The 26,228-nt window shown below is 48.7% G+C and overlaps 1 protein-coding gene and 1 long non-coding RNA gene across 8 annotated transcripts in view; one reads left to right on the forward strand and one right to left on the reverse strand.

Moving 5' to 3' along the window:
* The window catches only part of Gprin2 (G protein regulated inducer of neurite outgrowth 2), a 13,857-nt gene extending 6,613 nt beyond the window's left edge, over positions 1-7,244 (forward strand). For 3 of the 7 annotated variants that reach the window (XM_005407916.2, XM_013506342.1, XM_005407917.2), the window contains exon 2: positions 4,719-7,244. In XM_005407916.2, coding sequence (XP_005407973.1) covers positions 4,725-6,119 — 1,395 coding nt within the window. In that variant the 5' untranslated portion in view covers positions 4,719-4,724 and the 3' untranslated portion in view covers positions 6,120-7,244. Of the gene's footprint in view, positions 1-6; positions 172-724; positions 1,066-4,718 lie in introns of those variants that run through there. The other 4 variants (XM_005407914.2, XM_013506344.1, XM_005407915.2 and 1 more) reach the window with 4 other exon arrangements.
* On the reverse strand, positions 2,242-7,125 carry LOC102014383. Its single transcript, XR_264410.2, has 2 exons — positions 7,037-7,125; positions 2,242-4,032 (listed from the first exon to the last, which is right to left on the reverse strand). It is a non-coding gene; the product is annotated as an uncharacterized LOC102014383 (long non-coding RNA).
* Positions 7,245-26,228: the final 18,984 nt, after the last annotated feature.

Genomic DNA, 26,228 nt, shown 5'->3' on the forward strand with positions numbered 1-26,228 from the left:
ACCGCCCTGCCCCGCCCCGCACCCGCTGGGCGGTCTGCGGGACAGCTGCGGGCGCCGTCTGAGGCCCGGGCGGGTTCAGCCTGGCTCCATCTTGGGCCACAGCGCCGGGCACCTGTGGCGGCCGCAGGAGCAGCACTTCGGCCCGTTGCGCGGCCCGGGTCCGGCAAGAGGGTGAGAGGCCGGCGCTCGCGTGCCCCTGGCGGGAGAGGGGTTGGCTGCGCTCCAGAACCCCGTCCTCACCGCTCCTGAACCCAGACCTCGGCCTTCCGGCTCCCGTTATGCTCGCGGCCCCGGGCCGCACCCCCATCCATCGCAGTCCGTACTCCGGCTCCGCGGCCTCCTCGCTGCTCCCATCCCCCCATTCTCCCCATGTGCCCCCTCCACAGCCAGAACCCGCCCCACCTCCCCCTGCCTCTCCCGGTGTTCCCGATCGCCTCTCCCCACCTCTGCCTTGTCCACAGGTCTGCAGCCAGTGTCCGTTGCCCTGCTCCGGGCCCGGGAGGGCGGGCAGGGGCACCCGGGGTGAGGCCGTGCGCGGGTCCCCAGGCCTGCGTTGGCTGCAAAGGGCAACCATGTGGACACCTCTCCGCAGGCTGCCCGCACAGGAGCGGTGCCCGGCCTCTGGTGTGTCCTCGGTGGCGCGTTGTCCACCCTGGGCACGGTGCCCGTGAGTGTGCGGGAGGGACACATTGGCTACCTCGGCTGCTGCTAGGCTGGAGCAACTGGCAGGGCTGGGGAGTGTGGGCTGAGCCTCTCCGTGGAAGGAAGCCGTGCGGGCCTGGATGTCTCTGTTGGGCAGAGTGGCATCCCGATCCCCAAACGCTTTCCTGGCACTGCTGGAGACCGAGGTGTGCTGTCCAAAGGCACCTTAGACCTCTCTGTGATGGGCAGGTCTGGCCCCCTGCGAGCACCCCATTTCTCAGATTCTCCCTGCTGCATTGCCTAGCTTTGGCTGTGCCAGGCCCCCTTTGCTTCTGGGATGGATTAAACCACCTGCTGGAGGTTGTCAAGCCCCCACCACAGTGGAGGATCTGTGGGATGTGTATCCCTACCTAGCCCCTGAGGGTAAGTTCTGCATCTTGTCATATGATCAGTTTGCCCTCCCAACCCTGTGGCTTTGCTTTTCCCATTGTGATTTGCTGGATGCAGAAGTCGTCATCCAGATGCCTGCTGCGTACCAAGAGGGGACACAGTGTGGTGTGAGATGGGAGCCTTGGTAGTCCTCCTGGGCTCCATGAAAAGCTCGGGGCTCCTCTGCTGGGGTGAGAATGGACCATATGACCAAGTCAATAAGCACAGCAGTCTGGCTGGGCAGTCTAGACATTTCTACACAACTGGGGCTTTTCCTTAAAATGACCTGGATTGACAGCTGCGTGTGAAGCTGGGTAGTCCTGTAGTTGCAGCTTAGCTTTGGCCACAGAACACTGGCCACAGCCATCACAACTTTGGCATCACCTGGGGGGAGCCAGAAGGATGCTAGTGTTCTTAGGTGCTTCTGTGTGCTTGTGCTTTGTCTGTGCTGAAACGTCTTCCTGGGGTCTCTTCTGGAGAAACCAGGCCTTTCCCAGCATGGTGAAGGCAGGTGGGCACTCGGTGAGCAGACTCCAAAGTCGTGAGTGTGCTAATCCTTCGACTGTGGTCCAAAGTAGGATCTGGGGAACAGCATGGTGGTGGGGACAGTAGTGATGACCAGGCCCTAGGATGGGATGCAGGTAGCAAGGGTGGGCAGCAAGACCAGGCTCACCTGTGGGGCCTTCTGGTGGCTTCCTAAAAGGGCCTTACTGTCCCCCACCCCTGTCCTAGCCCCAGAAATCCCTCGAGCCACAGCTGCTCACAGTGGAGAAGAGAAAATGATAATCACAGTCCATATGCTGTTGAGTTTATAGTCTTCACAACAGCCCTGCAATGTGGAGGCTCAGATTGGGGAAACTGAGGCTCAGAGAAGTGAGGTGTCCACCTAAGGTCACATTTATAGGAGCGGGGAAAGATAGTGCTGGAAGCAGTGGCCCATATGCCCCTTCCTCTACATGCATGTGGGGCCAAGCACAGAGCTCTCTCCCTGTTCCAGCCCAAGGAGACAGGGAGCTGTGACAGGGTGCAGGGGAAGCCTCCTCTCTCCAGGGTGACCTAGAGGGACTTCCTTGAAGTGCTGTCTCTCCCAGGGCTGGGCAGGCCAGGTTGCAAGAGAAGTCCTGCTGAGTTCTGAATCAGCCACTTTCAACCTTGGGCTCTTTGATATTCTTTTTTTTTTTTTAAACTGCTCACTTTGTCACCTGCCATTTGTGGGGTGGTAGAATATAGAGAGGAACCAGTAGATAAATAGCCCTCAGTGGGGCTCCCATGGTCACTGATCTCTCTGGTGGAGCAGTCAGAGCAGGACTCCCAGCACTGATGGCTTCTCACTGGGTCTTGTCCCACCTGTGTCCTTACAAGGCCAAGGGCTGCCCTGGCTCTTGCCTGCTCCCTAGGAGGGTCTAAAGTGTGGGGCTCCACCCAGGGCTGTCCTGATGGGGCCTCCAGGGGTCCTTGGACCTGTGGCTGGGTATCTCTGTGCCAAAAGGTGTTGGTGACCATAGGATTCCTTGCTCTGACAATTAAGCTAGACACTGTTTGCAAAGAATGTGGCATGTGCCTGGCACATGGTGAGTGTCGGGTGCAGGGAGCTGTTAGTGCCCTCCTCTGTTTATCTGTCCATCTTAAGACATCTCAGTAGCAGCGCCTGGCCACTCAGCCCTTTCCTCCCTCTTCTGGGACCAGTCTGGCTTCAGCCCCAAGATGCAGCTGGGATAGGACACTCCTTATCACACTGGGCATGGTCCGGCAGGGCAGCCACTCGCCACATGTGACCAGTTAAATCTAGATGACTTAAGTTTCAAATAAAATCAGAAATGCAGTTTCTTGGCCACTATAGTGGCCTATCAGATGCTCAGGAGCCTCTTATGACTGAGGAATGTGGGCAGAACCTTTCCACTGTGTGGAGTTTGAGCCCATAGTCCAGAACCAGCTTTGCCATTGGCCCAGCAGCTACCAGCTGTCTCTTGTGTGCACAACTGCAAGATGTTTGCAGGACATGAAACTGGCTCCAGGAGCCCCTCCTCGCTCACTTTCGATAGCCTTGCTTGCCTGGCCAGGGAGGGTGGTTTCCTGGCAGACCTTATCAGCCCGGGTGGGAGGGCAGGGCCGGGATTACCCAAACTGCAGCTGCTCCTCCTATACTTGCCCTGTTTCTCCAGCCTATCCGGCCTAGCTGGGTGTCTCTGAATGATCTTCCTCGTGCACAGCTGTAGCTGGGGCACCATCTGGGTCCTGCTGTTCTCCTGGCCCACAGTTTCCCTGCCCCTCTGAACCCCTACCTCTTGCTTTCTGCCTGCCCATTCCTTTACCTGCACCTTGTGTCTCCCTGTCCCTCTAGTTCTGACTTCCACACCTGGGCCTCAGGAAAGCCTCTTGGGTCACCCCTGCCGGGAGCTAGCTCACTGCCTCACGGGGCCCGCCTTGGACCCATGTGGGCACTCAGTCTGCTCCGGAGTGGTCTGTCCTTTCACCGGCTCGTTCTCTTTATCAGGCACACAGCAGTTCAGTGATGGGAGCTGGTCAGGTGGTAGGGAATAGGCCACAAGGCTGGCTTTGCCAGCTTACAGCTGGTGGGGAGGCTGGAGGGCAGCCCGTTCCATCTGGGCCTGATAGTGCTCAGCAGGGATAGGGCAGCCCTGCTGGGAGGTCCAGCGAAGGCTCCCAGAAGGAGACACAGGTGGCAGAGGAGATGGTGTGCTGACTTGGTTATGCTGGGTCAGTGCACATCTCCAGGGGGCTCTTTGTGGCCTGAAGAGGGGACAGCAGCAGTGGCAGGGAGAGGGCAGGAGGGCACAGCACACCGGGCAAGAGGGAGTTGAAATGTGGAGGGCATGTCTGATAGTTGGTGCTGGGTGGGCATCTGAATTCACTGCTGCCAGATTGAAGTCGATCCCATGTGGCCCAGCTGCAGAGCCAGCTCAGCGGGCAGCCAGGGCAGGGTAGGAGCTCAGAAGATGGCTGTGGAAGGAATGAGAGCTGTTGGGTGGGGCCTCTCTCTGCCTTTGGAGCTAGAGATGTCAGGGAACCCTGTCCCCTTGCACTGATACCGACTGTCAGAGCTGGACAGCACAGCCAGGCCAAGCCAGAGCGGATTGGGTACAACCCCAGGTGTTTCTCTGTGTGTGCTCTGTCTCATCTCGCAAAACTCGGATCCCTCGCTCTGTGCCCAGAGGTCTCAGGCCATGGTGAGACAGATGCTGCCAGTCTGGGAGGCCCAGGCTAGTGTTGGCCAGCCCCGCTGTCCTAACTGCTAAGATTCTGCAGCACTTCAGTGCTGATTGTCTGAGCCATTGTCCCAAAGCCCTTGCCCCCAGTGCTGCAGTCCCAGCCCTGGGGGACCTGGTTTCTCCCCTGGGACCCCCATCTGCTCCCCGGTAACCTGGCCAGTAAAGAGTTATCAGCCAGCGCAGTGGGAAGTCTCCAGGACACTGCTCCAGGGGTGCTGATAGGACACATTTGCAGTGTTGTCCTCATGGATAATGTGGATGGCTTTGACTGGGAGTATAGATTGCTTATGGCGCTGACCAGTCAGGCAGGCTGGCACTGAAGCTGTGGCCCCAGTGTGCCCGGCACGACTGAGCTCAGAGTCTGACGGAAGAGTTGACCCCCTGCTTAACTCCTTCCCTTCCTTTTCTCTCCTGCAGGCAACCATGAGCGCCAGCCACCCTGAGCCAGGTTCCAGGGCACCCCAGAGCCCCCGTCTGCAGCCTTTGTCCCAGAGCTCTTCCAGCCTGCTGTGTGAAGGCCATGGGCAGAAGCCAGAGCTCCACAAGAGTTCCAGCACCACTGTGTGGCAGACCCAACAGGGTGAGGCCAGCATTGGACCGCAGGCTCCAGAGGAAGAGGGGCACCCACCTGAGAGCCCAGCAGCGCAAGCCCAGGTCCCCAGCCCCCAGGTCCCCAGCCCCCAGGTTCCTAGCCCCCAGCCGAGGGCTGTGGGCCACTGGCGGAGCAGCACAGTGGGCAATGTGTCCATGATGGGCAGTGGGGACCTTGGCCGCCTGCGGGCCCCCAGTGTGGCTGCAGTGCAGAGGAGCCACTCAGACCTGGCCCGTAGTGTTCAGACCAGGGGGCATGGTGGTGCCCGGAAGGCCAGCCTTAGCTGCTCGGCTCTTGGTGGTGGCTCCCCAGTGCACAAAGCTCAGCTTCAGCCCGAAGATGTTTCTGACCAGGTTGGCCCAGCCCCTGCAGCTGTGGGACAGGACGTGGCTCCAGAAGATGGGACTTCTAACTCAGCCTGGATGCTGGGGGACAGTCAAGCATGGAAGCCACCGTCAGAGCTGGTGGACAAAGTTTCCTTCAGTGACAGTCTTCAGGCTGGGTCCAAAACCACTGGACATCTGGCCACTGCCTCCTGCCACGCTCTGCCTCCAGCTGCCCTGCTCTGCAGCATGAGAGAGGTGGCGACCAACAGCTGCTGCCACGCCATGCCTGCCACAGGGATACTGGCCTTTCCCAAATTGGTGGCATCAGTGAGTGAGTCCGGGCTGCAGGCTCAGCATGGTGTGAGGTTTCACTGTATGGCACCTGGGCTGCTCCCGGGGCACACCCACTGCTGTGCCCACCCATGGGGCCCCGCAGTGCCAGCCACAGAGCCTGGCTGCAGGACCAAGGATGTGTGGACCATGACTTCTGCCAGCGACCTGGCACCTGCACTGGCCTCAGCCCAGGATGCTGGTGTGCAGGTGGCCCCAGCAGCAGCTTGCAAGGCAGTGGCCACCAGCCCGTCCCTGGCAGCCTCGGCCCTGCACATGTTCCCAGAGGTAACGCTGGGGCCCAGCCTAGAGGAAGCATTGTCCCCTGTGCGGGATGTCCGGTGGGATGCCGAGGGCATGACGTGGGAGGTGTATGGAGCCTCGGTGGACCCTGAGGTGCTGGGCGTGGCCATCCAGAAGCACCTGGAGATGCAGTTTGAACAGCTGCAGCGACTGCCAGCCAGCGAGGACAGCCTGTCCACTGAGGGCCGCAGGGGCCCGCTGCGTGCTGTTATGCAGTCTCTGCGGCGCCCCAGCTGCTGTGGTTGTTCTGGTGCAGCCCCTGAGTGAGGAGCTGTGGCCCTGGACTTGGCTGGCCTGTGGACTTGGCCCTAGGCCGGGACCATGGACATCGGGGCCCTGTGCCACCCAAACCCATGGCATGTGGGTGCATCTCTGCCCTGAACATGGACAGCCTCTAGACCACAGGATGCAGCCTGTGGCCTCTGGCTTCACACAGTACGGCTGGTTTTCAAGAGCTTGATTCCCAAGGGCTACCTGCACATTCCAGGCTCTGGACCTTGGGCAGAGTTTCTGCACTGTGCATAAGCGAGATTCTGGCTTTTCTGTAAAAATACTTGACCTGCTGTTCAGTCCACCCTCACAACTTTGTCATGCTTCCCCTATGACTCTTGGGGTCTTTATTTTAAAGCATTGCTGAGAAAGAATGAATTTTTAGGTTAAACGGAGGGCCCTAAAGTAACAGGTACTCCTGGCCACCATGTGTGGTTGATCTGGGGAGGAGGAGGTGTTCCGGGAGGCTGAATTCTCCCCGTGGGGACAGGAAGAGGGTGAGGCTGCTCTGGGCATCTGGGAGGCAGGCGGAAGGCTGAGGAGGTCAGGACCATGTGCCACAGGGTGTGGCTGGTGGCAGTGAAACCTTCTCTGTGCAGAGACTTTCCCTCCGTCATATATGGCCCTCATGAGATGTGTGCCAGTCTGTGCCACGTCCTGCTGTTCTTGGAACCAGGGTGGCAGCCCAGGCTGGGCCCAGTGTGGGACAGGCCAGACAAGCCACCCACCCATCATGGTGACTGAGATAAACCTCTGAAGGGTGATGCTGGAGTCCCGCCTAGCCCAAATCCTGGTCCCTGAAACACCCTCCTGATTAAACCCATGCTTAAGTTGCTAGCTGAGCCGCCCAGCCTCTGCCATCAGGCCGCCTGGAGCAACCGTGGCTGAATTTCTGGTTGAGAATGAAGACTTACCTGGCCGCTTGCTGTCCCCTCCTGGGCCAGCCCTGATGCCGCAGTGGTCAGGGTGTCCTTACCAGTCTCCGCCCTTGGACTTGGATTTCCGGCTGAACTTCCTGTGTCCCTTTGGGGTGTGGGATCTCATTGTCCATATATTTGTTCTTCAAAATTCAAAATAAATATAAATTGGGAGGTCAGCTCTGTCTCAGGGCCCCACAGGAAAGGGGTGTGTGTCCTGGTGATCTTGTTAATCTTGTTCTGGTAAATTCTTTTCCTGGAGCATACACCCAAGTACAGGGCTCCTGCTCCGCAGGAATCCCCCATCTTCTCTGGAGTCTCCTCTTCTCTGCCCAGTAGATCTCCTGTGGCAGCTGGGGTCGCCGACAGCTGAAGCCTGGCTTCCTGGGGGCTTGTTCCTTCTTGGCCAGGACACAAGCACACATCTTTTGTTTGGCCCTAGACTGCTGTCACCTCATGGGGAACCAAGACCCAAATTGGGAGAAGCTATGGATGGGCTCTGCTGGCCAGGTGCCACAGTGTGGGGATGGTGGGAAAGCAGGAAGTGGTCCCTCCACTGTGACATCACCTCCAGGTCAACTGGTGTGGGTCTCTGTCCCCTGGCCATGCTAGCTTATTCTCTAATGGGAATTGAAGGGTCCTAGTGCTTTGGGCTTGGGGCCGCCACTTAGGGTCTACAGCTGCAGTTTGAACCTGGATCCACGCCGACAGCCTCAAGGGTCCTGAGCTTCCTCAGCTGTAAGAAGGGGATAATGACAATTCCTCTTTTCTTGCCTATTGTGAGAGCGGACTGTGATTCTTGTGTGAAGCACTGAGAACATGTGCTGGTGCAGTGTGTGGTGTCCTTAGCCACAAAAGGGCCAGCTTGGCTGTGATCTGGCCACCTGCTTAAATGTTCTTCCTCCAGAGCCATCCCAGATGCCTCCCCTCAGCCCTGCACCCTGCTCAGAATGCCTGCTCTTGGGCTGGGACCTGGGAGACCACGGTTCTTAGGGCTGCCTGGCAGAGGACCCCCTCCTGCACGGCTCCTGTGGGGCTGGCCTTCCCCCATGCTCATGGTGACCAGCAGAGGACTCTGCAGAGTGGGGAGGAGAAAGTGGGGAATGCCAAGCTGGGCAAGGATTTGGCATCAGGCCCAGCTGGTCCCACAGAGCAAAGGCCACCTGAGGAAGTGGGACATGCCAGCCCTGATGGCACAGTAGTCAGGGTGTCCTTACCAATCTCCGCCCTTGGACTTGGATTTCTTCTGGCTCTTTGGTGTGCAGCCTGGGAAGTGGCAGGGCCATGGCAGGTCTGCCCTGTCCCAGGGGAAGGTGCTCAGAGAGGCTGCCAGAGGGAGTCCCATGTGGCTGGGGTATGCCCATGTCCCAGGCATCGCATCCCCCAGGAGACGTGTGGGCCCCCAAAAGGCCCAGCTCTTTGCTCCACGTGTTGCTCTGAAGCAAATCTGTCTCTTTCATGTTCATGCCACGTGACCTTGGTTGGGAAAATGTGGAGCTTGGCGTTCACTCATATTGAATTCCTTCTCCTCTGTCATTCTGGCCTGGCCCAGTTTTGACATCTGCAGCTATGACTAACCCTTTACCAGCTTCCATCCTGCTTGTTGGGAGGGCAAGCCCTGCACTGAGCCCAGAGTGGCACAGGGTTGTCTCATAGCATGGTCTCCAGGTCTCTCCAAATTCATGCTGTCATTGTGAGAAAAGTTATTAAATCCAGATGTTTAATGTCATCTAAATCCTAGTCCCAACACTGCCCCCCCAGGCAAGGCAGGAAGAGGGTGTGGCCTAACTCCAGTCCTCCTCGTCCAATCAATCTGTCCAGTGATTGATTGCTGCTTCTTTTTCCAGATCTGACCTCTTCTGTTGAACACATTCTTCTAGAAGTTTGAGATCAGCAGCAAGCAAACATCTTCAGACTCTATCTGCTTCTCCTTATGGGGCTTGAGGCCCACCTCACCCTTGAATTCCTCCTGCTCGGCCTCCACCTCCCTCTTTTCCTGGAACCCGGCATACAGGCTCTCTCTGTATCTCCTGGGAGGTGACCCTGGGGTGGGAGAATTGTGCTCCTCCATAGAACTTCCTCATGGAGGCTTTCAGGGAGTGGGAGTCCAAAAGCTGGGAGGGAGTCTCAAACACAGGGCTAGTTCTGCTGTGGTTACAGAGACAGTAAAGCAGGAAACAGAAGCCACTCCCAAGGAGTATGGGTGCACTGGACCAGGGAAGACCTGTGGGGAGACCTGTGGGGTCCCACTCTTGCCCCAAGAGCTGGTTCACAGTGCCTTTGCTGTCTTGAATGGTAACTCTGCAGGGCAGGGCAGGCAGGGCAGGCCCTAAACCTGAGCTCGGCAAGGGTTAGCTTAAAATTCACCCCTGATGTGAACCCCTGGGGAGCACGGCTGCTGGCATCCACAGCTCGGACTGGAGAGTGTGTCCAACTTGAAGGTGCCCTTGGACGCCTGGCCAGTCTGCCTGTCCTTGGCATTCTCATTTCTGAGCATCTTTCCTGAAAAAGACAAAGGGCACCTTCTCTGCATCCTATGAGCACCTCGGGGGCTGCTGAGTGTCTCTTGTGGGCAGTGAGGGACAGTGAGTGACTCCTGGTGCCTGCACCTGGTCCTCTCGGTGTGCCTTCTCTTTAACGTCTCTCCTTCCCTTTCTCAGGTCCTCTTGGCCCCAGGACTCTGTCTCTCCATTGTTGTCCTATGTCACCTCTGCTCTCATGCTGAGGACCTGTCTTGCCTCAGCCTCGCCACTCCAGGGCCTTGTCTCTCTCTTGCTGTGACTGAGGACATTTTCTCTGCCACAGCTGGCTGTCAGCATTCCTGATGTTCAGCAGCCTGCGTCCTTCCTCTCCACCTGTCCCTTTCCTCATGGGAAACACGCTAAACCACCTGAGTCCCCGGGGGAGCGGGTGAGGGGGGGCTCCTGAGCACCTCCTTAGAAAGGGAGGGAGGCTTCTCTGGGGTCACCTGCCGGGGTTCCACGGTGTCAGAGAGAGATGGCTTGTCAGTGGTCTGGCTGAAAGGGCACTGTGAGCCCTAAGTCCTCTCTGGAGGGCAGCTGGTGGGTTTCTGGAGAGGCTTGTTGGGTGGTGGTGTCCACTTGCTGGCCAGGGGCAGGAGCCACCTTTCTTGTGTTCAGAATCTTATGTACCTTGTAACTAAGTTGGGGAATGACCTGAACCTCCTTGGGGACATGCTCCATGGTCCCATTTGTGAGTGTTTCTCCTGGCTTGGGACTGAGGACCTGGCTTGGGACTGAGGACCTGGCTTGGGACTGAGGGAGGAGATTTCTCACTTTGACATCAAGTAGATGCGGCTCCCTCGCAGGCTTGAACAGGGATCAGGGAGGAGCTAAGTCAGGACAGGTAGAACTTTCCCCCCACCCAGGCCTCTTACATTTTCTGGTCTCCTCGGTCCCTCACCTGCAGCCTGCTGTCTCCCATTCCCTCTGTATCTTCTCTGTGTTAGCAGTCAGGCATCTGGAAGGCTGTAGTCAAGGCTACCATTGCCTAGGCATGCTGCCTGGTGCTTGTAGGCCCAGCTGGAATTGGGGAGCAGGGGCAAGGGATTGCGGACCTCACTGCTGTGCTCCCAACTTCTCATCTCCCTGGTTTCTGATCTTTGACCCACTCCTGAATGGGAGCCTAAGTGCCAAAGAGATGTGGTCATGGGATTGGGGGAGTGGTCGGCCTGGAAAACTGCCAGAGTCTGGCAGAGGGCTGGGGCTGTGAGGCAGGAAACAGGATCTAGGTTTATTGGAAATGTTGACATTTTGTCATTTATTTTCTCTTTAATTTTGATTTTGAAATTATTGCTTTAAATGTCATTTCTCTTAATGCCTATGTCATCTCTCATGTCTTTCGACATTGCTCCTAGATGCAGCCTGGCCCTCTCCTCTTCCAGGGCCCCCATTTTCTTGTCCCCCATTTCTCCTGTGGACACTCAGGTCTGCTGCACTGACAGACTGAGGTTTCACAGCTAAAAAATGAAGGAGCTGGGATTTGATTGTCAGGCCTGTGAGAATATCTATGGGATGAGCTTCCCTTCAGGTGATACATGCAAGATGTCCATGGATATTGGTAAATTTCTTTCCCAAAAGATTGGACCAACATTACACAAAAGTGTGTGTTTGCTGGCACCCACACCAACACTTGAGTGTTGTCAAACATTAATACAGTACTTTGATAGGGGAAGAGATGGTATTTTGATTTACAGAGCTGTGCTCTGAGCGAGGTCGTGTTTTATCCGATTGCCTGGGAGAATCTTCTCTGGCACCACGAGCTGTGTGATGTGGGCTAAGTCAGTGAAATGCCACTGGGCCTTCATTTCCTCAACTGTGAAGTGAGGATAGGGATGGGCTTTGCCTCATTGGTTGGATTAGAGGGCTGAATGGTATCTGCATGTGAAGTAAAAGCAGGTTTTGGTTTTCAGTAAGGGTTAAGCATTAACACTTGTTATTACACAAGAGGTCCAGGACCTTTTGGATTTCTTGGTTTGTGATTTGCCTATTCATGTTGGTTTCCCATTTTTCTCTGGTTTCTTCCCTCTTTATTGCTTGGTGAGAGTTTTTGTACACCAGCAACACACATTTCTCTTTCAATATATGTCGCAGGTATTTTTTACCCTGGGACTTCCTTTGCCTCCTGCTCTGTGAGGCCCTGGCTGTGATCCAGTGTGATACCCTTTTTGGTGCCACAGTATGTAATGCTGACAAAGCTGCTCATTCACATCTGTCACGTACTTCTCAGGGTGGCCACACAGGGTGAGTGGAGGTGTTTTGGAGTATAGGAGGAGATACCAAGGCTGGGCAGACTTTGCCTGGTGGCACAGGACATCAGGGCATCAATTGGCACCAACAGGGCATCCACTGGCACCAACAGGGCAATTGTGACTGGTCCAGGGCTGAAACCATGGCTTTTGGTTCATTGGCTTTGGCCTCCTCAGCTTTTGTGGAGGGGTGCATGGAGGTGCAGGAAGGGGAAGGGCAAAGTCACCAGGTGTGGCCTCACCTGCATGACCCGAAGAGCCCATATCCTTTATTCCAATAAACTGGGACAACTGTCCCCTGATGGGTACAGGAAGAGGGCAAAAGGGAAGGGTACATGTGATGGAGAGAGGCTCCTGCTCAAATGCTCTGGGAGGACCAGGGAAGAGTATGTGTGCCATGACCTGTGCAGCTCTTGAAGTTCCCAGGAGGTAGGACAGTGAGCAGATGGAGAAATAAAGATAAGAGCCAAAAAGCTGAGGTCAGGTGGAGTCCTGTCTCCAGATGGGAGGAAAGGAACTGCTCAACCACCACAATGTGTATATTTATACACTTGGGAGGTTGATGTCAATTTCTTTTTTTTAATTTAAAGAGAATTGAAAAAAAGAACAATAGCAAAATGCCAATTGATAAAAACAAAACAAAGAAAAAACAATAGGAATGATACAGGGTTTCAGAACAAAATGATAGGGATTAACAGTGGTTGTTATATTACATATTTTTATCTTCATCGAAGTTCGTCAGATTTCAACCCCTCTGCCTAGCAACTTGTTTGCCCAGCTTGCCCAGGTGCCTTGTGTTCTTGGAGCTGGAACAGCTTGTTTACTTGGCTCACCACAGTCTATCCATGTTCTTAGGGCTGGCCTTGCTTTAGCTCTGCACCTGTGATTATCTCCAGCTTCAATAGTTCCCCACACATGTATTTTACATCAAGTTCCCCGGTGGCTGAGCATAGAAGGAGACTTTAACTTGGTCCTCTGTGAATGAGGATAAAGACATAGAGTGAGGTCTCAGTTGACCCACTTTCTGTTTCATCAGGTCTGAAGGCACAAATGCTCCTCAACTTACCATGGAGTTAGGATCTGGTAAACCCATCAGCTGATGGAAATAGTGCAAACTGAAAATACAATGAGCACACCTGACCTACCTGTATTAGTTATTTTCCCTTTGCAACTGGAAGGAAGAGAGGCTTATTTGGCTCACAGTTTCCAGGGAGTTCAGGCCATGGTGGCAATAGATTAGTTGGTTTTCTGAATACTACAAATGGAGTGATTTATAAAGAGTAGAGGTTTATGCTGTTCATAGTTCTAAAGCTAAGAAGCTCAAGGTCTGGCAGCCATCTGAGGAAGTCCTTTCTGTTGGTGAGGGCCCTGCAGAGTCCTGAGGCAGTGCAGGGCATCACATGAGGGGAGACTGTCCCAGCTCAGGACTTTCCTAGATGAGCTTTGGCATGGAAGGGACTATCACTTCTGGCTGGCTGCATCACTGCGTCCACAGACTTTGATCTTAAAGACAAAGGGGCCTAATTATGGCACCTCTCCACCACAGTGCTGCCCCAGCCTCTTCATCTCCTCAGCCTGGCTTCTTCTTTAACTCCTCATTTCTGGTCTGGCTGGGAGCCTTGAAAGACGACCTTATGGAGGTGGTCTCAAGAGGAGGGACTGAGCCTCCCTGCTGGGTGGCTCATGTTTTGGGAGCTCATGGTGGGTTCCCTGTTCCCATATGTCTCCAGACCTGGTGGTGGGAAGGTCAAGGGTGGCCTGGACTGGGCGAGCTTGTGTCACTGTCCTCAGGTAAGACAATCTCCATCCAGTCTCCTCTGGCACTGAGAGAACCAAGCATCAGCAGACCTGGGCCCCATGCTGGCAAGGACAGAGACCTTCAGCTGTCTTGATGCAAGGGCACAACCAAGAAGCATGACAGAGCCCTAACTCTAACCCTAGCCCTAACTGTAACCCTAACCCTAACCCTAACCCCACCCTAACCCTAACCCATGGCTTCTGAGTCCTTGATTCCAAACGCTTAGGGCACATCTTTCTCCCTTCCTTCCTTCCTTCCTTCTTTCCATCCTTCCTTCCTTCCTTCCTTCCTTCCTTCCTTCCTTCCTTCCTTCCTTCCTTCTTTCCTTCCTTCCTCCATCCCTTCCTTCCTTCCCTCCTTCCTTCCTTCCTTCCTTCCTTCCTTCCTTCCTTCCTTCCTTCCTTCCTTCCTTCCTTCCTTCCTTCCTTCCTTCTTTTTAAGTTATTTTTTAACTGATACATGTGTGATCATTAACTGTGATATGTCAACTTGAGTAAGAGCCACCAGGTAGATTAGTAAAGTTCTGGATGTGCCTGTAGATGACTGACATGTAGGCTGCAAAATGAGAAGGGAATACTGCCAGGGATGTGGGTGGCATCAACCAATAGGCTGGTAGTCTGGATGGACTAAAAAGGGAAAGAAGAAGGAAATCTGCCCCTTTCTTTGGAGGAACTCCAGTTTTCACCATTGCCTTTGGACGTTTGTCTCCAGTTCCTTCAGCCTTCCAACTCAGACTCACAAAGGCCACTCTACACTGATCAGCTTGCAGACCTTCGGCAGTTGACCACCCCTGCGTCCTCCATCTCTCCAGCCCTCCATCATATACGTGGTCATTTGGGGTTTTTCTGCCTCTGATCCTACAGATGGTCACTGGGATTCTTCTGATTTTGGTCTTGTAGGCCCACTTCATAAATCCCCTGTATAAGCGTACATGTATTTTACATTGAAACTATTCCTGTAGACAGCCCTAACTAATACAACATAAAAACATAAAAATTGTACATGCCAATGTGTTACTGTGCGATACTGCAGTATATATGTCTAGAATGTAATACTTAAATCAGGTAAACAGATCTAACTCCTCAAACAGCTATCATTTCTCTGTAGTGAAAACCTCAATACCCTTTCTCCTAGCTGTTGGAATGCACAGTATAAGCCTCTGTCCTTTGTCCAAGAGATGGAGATTTTCCTATTCTTTCTTGCAAGCTTCTCAGAGATGAGGATGCCACCTCTTTCAGGCTGTCCCCACACTGCCAGTGTCCAAAGTTCCCAGCAGTGCCAGCTGAAGGAACCCACGTGAGTGTCTTTGCCTAAAGGCAAAGTGGGCCTGAGAGACCAGGGGCTAGGGTCAAGCCTGTGGCCTCTTGGGCTCACTTTTTCTCCCTGTCCAATATCTCCAAAGCTCAGATGGAAGCCAACAGCATTAAGTATACAGCTAAATACACTTGCTGTCTAGCACCCAGTGTCCCCAAGGAATCACTGAGTCCTAGGTGGCAGAAGGTGTGGCAAAGCATTTTCACCATGCCCACCTCTGTTAATCAGCAGTCTGAGGCCTGCCTTGTTCCAGGAGCTGGAATGCATCAAATATGGCTACCAGTGGCACTCACAGGTGAGCAGGAGAAGTATGACCTGTGCCATTCACCATAGCTGTGACTCCTAACTTTCTCGACACAAATAATGAGCGCCTTGCAGCAGCAATTGTGTGCATCCTTTAAGAAACCATGGGAAAGCTCTTGCAGCTGTAAAAGGTGCTTCAGAGTGGTGTGGTCACTTGGCTGTGATCACACAGCTCACTGGAGGCTGAACCAGGGGTCTAAGTACAGGTCACACCTGCAGCAGCTGCCATCCCATGCGAGAGTGTGAGCCCAGAGCTGTGTGTCTGGGAGTCCTTCAGGCAATGGGGAAGAGCACAGAGAAGACTTTGTGGTCTCAGGGGTCCACTGGGTGGGCTGGGACTGGAGGCAGGTGGGCAACGGTGGAGAGGAGGTGGGGGTTCACAGGACCTCTCTAGTTGACCTGGTTTCAGTTCAGCCAAACCCTTCTCCTCCTAGGTGTCTTCCTGAAAGAGTTTAAGACATCATATTGCAGTGATCCATGCACACCCATGTTTACAGCAGCATGACTCAAGCGCTATCTACATCTTGGAAGCAGCCTGTTTGTCTACCAACAGATGAATAGATAAAGACAATGAAGTATTTATATACAATGGAGTGTTACTCTGCCATAAAGAAGGATAAATGAGTCATTTGTGGGAAAATGGATGCATCTTGAGACCGTGATGTTAAGTGAAATAAGTCAGATGCACAAACTTAAGTATTGTATGGTTTCTCTCATATGAGAAATCCAAAGTGTAAATAAGCAGCAACATAAAAGATGGACAATAGGAAGTAGGGAGACAGGTTTTTTGAAATGAGAGATGGAGGAAGGCTAGACAGAAAGAGAGGAAAGGGACCTAAGAATTTAAATGTGTTATGTACATGGACCAGCTCCCCAAGAGGAATGTAATTATTTACTGCAAACATGGTCTAATAAAAATCTAATTTTCACTATTATTTGTTTCTTTTCTTTTTTTTTTTTTTTTTGTACTGGGAATCAAACTCAGGACCTTGCACTTGCCAGGTAAGCACTTGTGCTGCTGAGCTATATCCCCAGCCCTTGTTTCTAGTGTATTAGAGCCCTCTTCTCAGAAATATCAGGGGCCAAAGCTGAGCCCAATAACACAGGGTAAATCGCAAAAATCCAGAATCCTGACCAGTTCTTGGAAGCCAGCCTCCTCCTCCCTGCTGCTCTCATCTTTTCATGGCTCTGTACCCCAGGTTCTGGTGAAATGCACCCTGTCAAACCCCAAGAGCCTGGCTCCTACTTTAGACCATCAGGAATGGTGCTGACCTGTGGATATTACAGAGAGAGTGCTCATATAACTGACACCTGAACAGTGACACATTTGCTGACATTAATGACCTGGACAATAACCCAGATGTTATTGCTCACCCAGGGCTTGCTGGAGGTGCTCCGTCAGGCCAGCCAGGTGAAGGGAGGTGGTCCAGGCAGGAGGGTGGTCTTCTCCATACAGCTATATGGTTGGACCTCATAGTGGCGCTACTCTGTCTCTGGTCAGCTTTTCCATCTCCAGGTTTTTCTTGGCTTTGGCCAGGTGCCTTTGTCCAGGTTGTAGGAGGGGTGGAATGATAGAATTTTCTAGAGTTTAAGACGTTTAGAATAAGGACATGCACAGGATACTGAACAGGACAAACAGAAGGAAATTCACAGAGACCCAAAATGATGCTGCCCTTGCCCCTTGCCCCCAACACCACCTCTTCCTTTCCTGGTAGCCCCTGGGACATTTGTGGTTATTACAGGCTGACTGTGGCACCAGTGGCCTGGTGCTTGTCATCTGGAAGGTGCACATGTTAATAAACAGTTGAAAAACTAATGGATAAGAGGGTCAAGTGCTTAGGGAAACCAGATATGCATGTCTCAGTATATTTGCAGAATGCAGGGACATGTAGATCACTACTGATAAGTCTGGGAAAGGCCTTGGACAGAGCTGGCTGAGGGGAGAATGTAGGAGAGCAGGTGTTCTCCAGGCCAGGTACATGGGGTAAGATCAGCCCTGGTGGAAGAAGTCTTTCTCCTTTGCTATCTTTTTCTCTTGAGGTCTTTCTCTCTGATACCTTTCTCTCTGAGATCTTTCTCCGTGAGATCTTTATCCTTGAGATATTTCAGTTTTGAGATCTTTCTGAGACCTTACTTTCTGAGGTCTTTCTCCTTTGAGATCCTTCTCCTTGAGATACTTCTCTTTGATATCTTTCTCCCTGAGATCTTTCTCCTTGACATCTTTCTCCTTTGAGATCTTTATGATTTCCCAGGCCAGAGAGCAGCTGGCATGGTAGAAGCACAAATTTATTCCCTGGAAATGTAATCTGAGATGAGTGATTATAGAATAATCTCAAAAGCAGCATGGTAAGCCAGTATTGATTCAGCGCCGTGGGTTCCAAGGCGCTTTCACAACTGTTATGCTCTCTGACTCTATGACATCTGGAATGAGTGATATATTTGTTCCCATTTTCTAGGCTTGGAGACTAAGTGTGGAGAACTGAAAGGGTGGGGACCCAGTACTCCTAAGGAGACAGAGTGAGGGCTGTGAGCTGCAACTTCTGGCCAGGATCCCATGTCCTGCCTGGGCCTTGCCTTCCTTCTTCTTGTCTGGATTGCCAGTGATCTTTGCTCTCCAGAAACAAAAGGTTCATTCAGTAACAAGAATGTCTACACCACAGCAGGTCACCTTTTGTGGCCTCCCAGGAACACGGCATTTTTAGTGTTTCCAACACAGAGCAGGACTTCCGTACCACCACCATGGAGCAGCCCCACATGAGGTGTGTTTGGGGCCCAAGCAGATTGACTTGGGGTGGGGGTGGAGAAGCAAGGAAAAGACGGCCCCACTTCTGCTTCCTTCCTCAAGTCCATGCTTGACATTCAAGGCTGTACGGCCAGTGTGTCACATGTGTGTCCCCACCTTGTCCTGCATCTGCTTTGCACAGGAATGTAGTCTAATGGTTTAAGACCCACAGCACACAGGCAGCTTAAGGACGTCTTTGGGCACACTGGACAACCTACACTGCCATTTTTATGGCACCGTTCTTGTTTCTTTTAGTAGTTTTCACTATTTTAACAAAAACAGGTGATAATAAAAGAAAATGCTGGAACAATGAGCAGACACTGCTGTACCGACTATTGGATGGGTCTTTCTGTCTGGATAGACAGGACCACCAGAACTCAACACTTCTCCCCCAGCTCAGGGCTGAAGCTGAATCAGGCAGCTGCAAGAACATAGATAGGATATAGCTCTGCCGGGGACTTTGGGTGGCAATGGAACACGTGGACGTCAGTGACATCTTGTGTTTCCAAAACATCCATTCATAAAACCAACAGTTGCCTATTTGTGAATTACTCATTCCACACACGTTTATCTTTGCCTTCTTTATGCCAGGCACTGAGCCATGTTCTTGCTGCTGGAGATACCACCCACAAGGTGCTCTCAGCCAGGCGAGAGAAGTCACCCAGGGTGAAGCTCTGCAATGTGATTAAAACCTACCACTGTGGAGGACCCCCAAGGGTCCTCTTTTCACTGTGAATTTCAAAGTGCTTCTGATTAGACATTCTGAAATTCAGATGGGGCATCCTCAAATCATCTGTATTTGTGTGATTTTGCCTGCAGAGAAAATGTTTCCTAGAAAAGAGGAACTGGAGAAAAGGAATGCTTGTGTGGAGAGGTGGGGTTCCAGACAGGCAGAAAGAGGAGAGCCCAGCAGAGGAGTGGGAGGCTGAGTTCTTTCCATTGTGGGGGTAGAACAGGGCAGGTCAGGATTTTGTTTCCTGGGATTTATTTGAAATGTTGCTTTGGATCTATCTCTGCCTGGCATAGCTGCTGAATGGACAAATCCCCTGTGCTTGTTCACAAACCATGCAGTCTCACTGGCCAGACTGATGTTAACTGCTCCATCTCTCCCTGCTCCCACACGTGAACCTTCCTCTAGGAAGCTGCCTGTCTCCTCTGGAGGCTGCATGTCCTAGGTATCCCCTGGTTCCTGCAGTGCCTCCTTTGTATCACTGCCAGGGTATGGAGCACATCCCAGATGGTCAGTTGCTCCTTCTTGGGCCTCTGCTTGGAGGTGGTGAGGCTTTGAGGGTTCCTCTGTCTCATCTCTGAGAAACAGCACAATTTTACAACCCCACCACAGTGTGTAGGTTCCAACATACTTGTTATTTTCCATTGTATTACGGCTTGTATCTAGATGACCCCCCAAAGGCTTATGTAGTCATAGGTGGGGCTTTTAAGAGATAGTTGGATCTAGAGTATGTGATGCTGGGTTGAAGTGATGCTAGGGTGAAAGGTATGTGATTACTAAATTAGACCACTGATTGATTTGGCATAGTTCTCAGTGTGACTAATGGGATGGCCCACCCTGGGTGTGAGGGCTACATGCCCTAAGGTCATGTAACCTGTATAGACTATAAGGGACAGAAATAGGGCAGCTGTGGTTGCTGCTTGTTGCTTGATGCTTTTATTGCTTTTTGCCTATCATGAACTGTTTGTCCTCTCTGATGCCACTCTGCCAAGCCACTCTGCCTTGGAGCCATTCAATTATGGACTGAACCTCCACAAACTATGAGCTGAAATAAACTTTTTTTTTCTTTAACTTTGGGTGTTGAGTGATTGTCTCAGCAATGAGAAAAGTAACTAAGATACATTGTTTGATTATATACATCCTTGTAAGTGTGTCATTGTGTCTCATTACAATTTTAATTTGCATTTCCCTAATCATTAATGGTGTTAGTATAATTTCATGTGCTTGTTGGGATTTCTTTTTTCTTTTTATGAGTACATGTTTACAAAACATATTTATATTCCTGTGTGAACTTGCTACATATATATAATATATATGAATTCCTTTTTTCATCCTCTTTTTTCCTTCCCCCATCTCTCCTTCTCTTGAGTCCTTCACCATTTAAGAAATATCTATCTCTTTATTTACTATTATCTATCATTTATTTGACTATCATCAAGAAATTGAATAATAACAAACACTCATGGGGCTAAAGGGAAAAGGAACATTTCTACATGGTCGGTGGGAATATTTATAATTCATAACAGCTAAATCCTGGAAGCAGCCTATATGTCCATCAACAGATGACTGGATAAAGAAAATGTGATATTTATACACAGTGGAGTGCTATTGTGCCATTAAGATAAACTTAAGTTGTGCTGCTATGGTATAAGCATGGGTATGCATGTATCACTGTAATATGATGCCCTTAACTCTTTCCAGAGTATACCTAGAAGGGGAGTAGCTGGGTTGAATAGAATATCTACTTTTAGTTTTTTGAGGAATCTCTATACTGATTTCCATAATGGTTGTACTAATTTACATTCCCACCAACAATGTGGAAATGTTCTTTTTTCCCTAAAACCTCACCAGCATTTGTTATTATTTGATTTCTTGATGATAACCATTCTTTCTGGACTAACGTGAAATCTCAGTGTTGTTTTAACCTGGGTTTCTCTAATGGCCAGAGGTAGTGAATATTTTTTAATGTATTTATTAGCCATTTGTACTTCTGATAGGTGTCATTTTAGTTGCCCATTTTTTGATTGGGTCTTTATTTTGACAGCTCTAATTGTTTGAGTTCTTTATATATTTTAGATATTAGTCCTCTGTCCATGGAATAGCTGGCAAACTTTTTTTTCCCATTTTGTAGGTTGCCTCTTCATTCTGCTGGTTGCCTCCTTTGCTGTGCAGATGCTTTTTGATTTGCTATGATACCATTCTTGATTCTTGAAGTTATTTCTTGTTAAAAAAGAAATTCTGTTTAAAAAAGTCCTTTCCTATGGCTATGTCTACAACAGTTTTACCTATTTTATCTTCCAGCAGATTGTTTTTAACATTTAGATGGTCAATCCATTTTTATTTTCATTTGTACGTGGTGAGAGGTATGCATCTAGACCTAATCTCCTTCATATGGATAGCAAGATTCTCAATATCATTTATTAAAGAGGCTATTTTTCCTCCAGGGTATGTTTTTGGCCCTTTTGTCAAAGATTAGATGGCAGAATGTGCCTGTGATTATTTCTGCATCCTCTATTCTGTTCCTTGTCTATTTTTGTTCTTGTACCATGATGTTTTCTTTACTGTAGCTTTATAGTATAACTTGAAATCTGGTATTGTGGTACTGCCTGCTTTGCTCTTGTTACCCAGGAGCTTTTGCTATTCTGGGCCTCTTCTGGTTCCATGTGAATTTTAAGATCACTTTCTCTAGTTCTGGAAGAAACGCTGTTGGTATTTTGATTGGGATTGTGTTAAATCAGTATACCAGTTTTTGAAGTATGGCCATTTTGGTTATATTGACTTCACCTATCCAGGAAGATACTATCTTTCTATTTTCTGATGTCCTCTTTGAGCTCCTTTTTCAGAGTATTGTAGAGGTCTTTCACTTTCTTGGTTAAGTTAATGCCAAAGTATTTAATTTTTCTTGATGCATTTTTTTTTTTTTTTGTTTTGCTTTGGGTGTTGAGAATCAAACTCAAGACCTTGAGCTTACTAGGCAGGCACCTGTGCAGCTGAGCTATATGCCCAGCCCTTTCTTTATGCTGCTGTGCATTGTACTGTTTTCCTAATTTCTTTTGCAGTGAGCATATGACTGTTGTAGAGAAATATTGCTGATTTTTATTTGTTGATTTTGTATCCTGCTACATTGATGAATTTGGTTATTAATTCTAGCAACCTTCTAGTAGAATTTTTTGGCCCTTTTATGTAGAAGGTCATCACCTGTGAAAATTTTGGCTTCTTTCTTTTGTATACATATGCCTTTTATTTCTTTTTCTTGTCAGAATGCTCTGGTTAATGTTATGAGCACTATATTCTTGAACCAGAGTGGTGATAGTGGCCATCCTTGTCTCGTTCCTGATTTTAGAGTAAAAACTTCCAGTTTTTTTCCCAGTTAATACGATGTTGGAAGTAGATTTGTCATAAATTATTGGGTTAATATATCCCTTAATTATTGAAGACTGATCAGGCCTGCAATCTCCCAAATGAGTGGATGGCAAAGGCTTAAATAAAAGAGATAAGTGGTATGATTTTAGGGCTCCAGGAGGTTCAAAATCATCTAACAGAATTAGAGATTCTCTGGAGTCTAAGACCAAGAACTTCTTTAGGCAGCCTGTATTTATTTAATTATCAAGCATAGGAGGGGAATACTGAAGAAAATGCAGGAATCTGGGCAGTACCATGGGAATCCCTACAAGGACTTCTCTAAGTAATACATTATGTTAATTTAGGAGAACTATGTTATCTCCAGGAAGGCCTTACCTACAGGGATGAGATTCCTCCCGCTGCAATCTTTATCTAATTAATTGAAGTTGGAGCCAGGTGTCCTCAGCTGTGGCCTTGTCTTGTCCTTTGAGTTGGGACAAGTGACTCATAGAGGTTTACTTATATGCTGTCCATCTCCAGACAAGGGGCCTAGGCCTTGAACAGACTCACAAGTAAACATAAAAAGCCAATTGGTTAATTTAAATCCTCCTCAGAGCCACTTCATAGTAGTCTCCAAAAATAAATGGCTTTTATCAGATTGAGAGAAGTTCTTTATGTACATATATTCTTCAGAATTTGTGGCGGATTAACTAATGGTCAACTTGTGACACCCAGCTGAACTGAACCAGCATGATATCTCTGATATTCTGGGTGTAGAAGGCCCACTTGAGGATTGTTGTCAACAGCCTAAAATCAGAACTGGAGAGGAAGATGGTGCTGTTGATTCTCCTGGAGAATCTCATCATGCATGCTGGGTTTCCCTGATATAGACACAGCTGTTCTCATTATCAGAGGAGCTTGGGTCTTTGCTGTCACTAAGGATGGTTGCAGTTTTTTTGGGGGAGCTCTGGTTTTTACCTTGAGTGTTGCTTCCTGGCTCCAGTGCAGATCCCTCAGCTTGTTGGTGCAGATCCTTCATCTCACTGGTAGAGACATTCTACCTTCCACTACTGACCTTTTGGCCTTCCCAGTGCAGGTCCATGATACAGACTTGCGTGAGAAATTGTTGTGGGTTCCAGTTGGACTTGTGGAGGACATTACCATGAGGTCTAAGTCTTCAGCTGGACCTTTGCAGGACATTGCCATGGGATCCAGGCCCTCAGCTTGATTCTTTGGGTCTCTAGTGCATGGGCAGGTTTTCTGCACTCTTCTGCATTTGACTCTTTGGCTGAACATTATAAAATAATCCTATATATTATGTGTCCTGCATTAAATCCATTCCCTTGTAAACCCTGACTACAGCAGGGTTTTTATCATAAATGAATGTTGAATTTTGTCAAAGGCTTTTAATGTGTCAATTGAGATGATCATGTGATTTTTGTCCTTGCTTCTCTTATATGGTGTATTACATTTATTTATTTGCTTATATTGACCCATCCTTAAATCTCTGGGATAAAATCTTGGTCATGATGTATGATGTTTTTGATAATTTATTACATTCTGTTGCCAGTAACTTGTTAAAGATTTTTGGCATCTATGTTCATTAAGGAGATTGGCCTGTGATTTTCTTTTTTGGTTGTGTCTTTTACTGATTTTGCAATCAGGGTAATTCTAGCTTCTAGGAAAGACTTTGGGAGTACTCCTTCCCTTTCAATTGCATTAAATAGTTCTAGGAGCATTGGTATTAGATTTTTCCTGGAATTTCTTGTAGAATTCAACAGTGAATCCATTGGAACCTGGGCCTTTCTTACTTGATAATTTTTTTTTATTACTGCCTCAATGTCATTGCCACTTGTTAGATTAGTCAGGCTTTTTATAGCTTCTTGGTTTAGTTTTGGTAATTCAGATGTATCCAGAAATCTGTCCTTATCTTTTGAATTCTGCAATTTATTAGAGCATAGGTGTGTGGAATAGTTGCTAATAATCTGGATTTCAGTAGTGTCTATTATGTTTGGAAGCTTTTCACTTCTAATTGCATTGATTTGGATATTTTCTTTCCTTTTTTGGGTAAGATTGGCTAAGTATTTGTCTATTTTATTTATTCTTTCAAAGAACCAACTCTTTGAGCTGTTTAATTATTTAATTATTTCATTAATTTTTTATTTTTTAGTCTCAATTTTGTTAATTTCTGCTTTGATCTTTACAATTTCCTTCCTTGTCCTAGCTTCAGATTTGGATTGTTCTCATTTTTCTAGGACCTTGCTATACATTATTAGATTGTTTATTGGAGTTTGCTCTGTTTTTCTGATGTGGGCATTCACAGGTATAAAATTCCCTTAGGACTGCTTTCATTGTGTCCCATAAATTCTGGTTTCTTGTGCTGGCATTACTGTTTAATTTTAGAAACTATTATTTATTCCATGACCCCTTGATTACTCAAGAGTGTATTGTTTAATTTCCATGAATTTGTATACTTCCTATGGTTTCTTTGCCATTAATTTCTAGTTTTATTGTTATATTATCTGATAATATGCATGGGACCATTTTGATTCTTTTGCATTTACTTAAGTATGCTTTATTGGCTACTATGTGGTCTATTTTGGAGACAGTTCCATGTGCTGTTGAGAAGAATATGTAGTCTGTTATTGGTGGGTGAAATAGTCTGTGGGTGTCTGTTAAGACAATTTGTTTAAATGTTTTGTTCAACTCTGATATTTTGTTGATTTTTTTTTTTGCTAGTTGATTTGTCTATTTGTGACAATAGGGTGATGAGGTCTCCCATTCTCATTGTGTTGATGTTTATCTGATCATTTATGTCCAGTAGTGTTTGTTTTATAAAGTTGGGTGTCTAAGTGTTTGGTTCATATATGTTTGTAATTGTTATCTCTTCTTATTGAGTTGTTAACCAATGTGTAGTAACCTTATTTGCCTCTTCTGATCAATTTTGGCTTGAAGTCCAGTTTGTCTGAAATTAGGATAACTACTTCTGCTTGTTTTCATGTTCTCATTGCATGGAATATTGTTTTTCAGCCTTTGATTTTTAGTCCATAAATTTTTGGGGGCTAAATGTGTTTCTTGTGTACAGCATACTGTTAGATTTTATTTCTGTATCCATTCTGCCAGTCTGTGTCTTTTGATTGGGGAAATGAAGCCAGTCACATTGAAGGTTATTAATGAAAGCTATTGACTTATTTCTACACTGTATTACTTTCCTGCTGTTGATTTTCTTTCTTCTCTTTCTACTTAACTGCTTATCCTACCTGCTGTAGTTATTCTATCAGACCTGTTGGCATTGTTAGATTGGGGCTGACATTGGCCTTATATTCTAGTTCTGACACTCCATCTTCACACTGGTGAATTCTGTTACCCATACTTCCACAAGAATTTTTAATCTCCTGAATTTCTGTTTGTACCTTTTCATTGACTCCAGTTCTTTGCTAAACTGATCATTCATGTTTTGTATTGTTTTGCTTAGTATAGCTAACTTTTTATTAGTGTCTTCTGTAAATTTGCTGATCATTTTGTTTATTACATCCATTATCTGACTAGTTATATCTTGTTTGAGCTCACTGAGCACATTATTGATCTGTTTTCTTTTCATCTCCTCTGTTATCCTTTCAAATAATCAGGCTGTGTGGCTTGCAATGCCCCCCCCCCCACTCAATGCTCCATGAATCAGATTTGGGGGAGTTGAGAGTTTTAAAAAACATTTTGTTTTCGTGTCTTTTTATGTCTTTCTCTCTCTCTCTCTCTCTCTCTCTCTCTCTCTCTCTCTCTGTGTGTATGTGTGTGTGTGTGTGTTCAGGTTTGTGGGTTGATTACAGTGAAATACATTGTTGGTAATATGGAGACCTCTTTAGCTAGTGTCTGCTTTTCAGAGATGCTCTCTGGACATGTCTAACTATAGGTCTTTGGCTGTGTCCCGAGATCTAACCACTTCCATTTATTTGGGTGGGGAGGCTGCAGTGTATTTGGCCCACAACCTAGTTATGTGGAAATGGGCTGCAATACTGTTAAAAACTCAAAGACAATTCCAATACTGGCATACAGAGAAAGCCAATTAATAGCAGCAGTTAAGTCTCCTTGGCAATAGCAATAAAATCAGAAACAACAGTAGTGTCAAAGACAAACTGGATATTGACATACCACAAG

Source organism: Chinchilla lanigera, unplaced genomic scaffold (assembly GCF_000276665.1).
Source record: "Chinchilla lanigera isolate Chin_1 unplaced genomic scaffold, ChiLan1.0 scaffold00109, whole genome shotgun sequence".
NCBI lineage: Eukaryota > Metazoa > Chordata > Mammalia > Rodentia > Chinchillidae > Chinchilla > Chinchilla lanigera.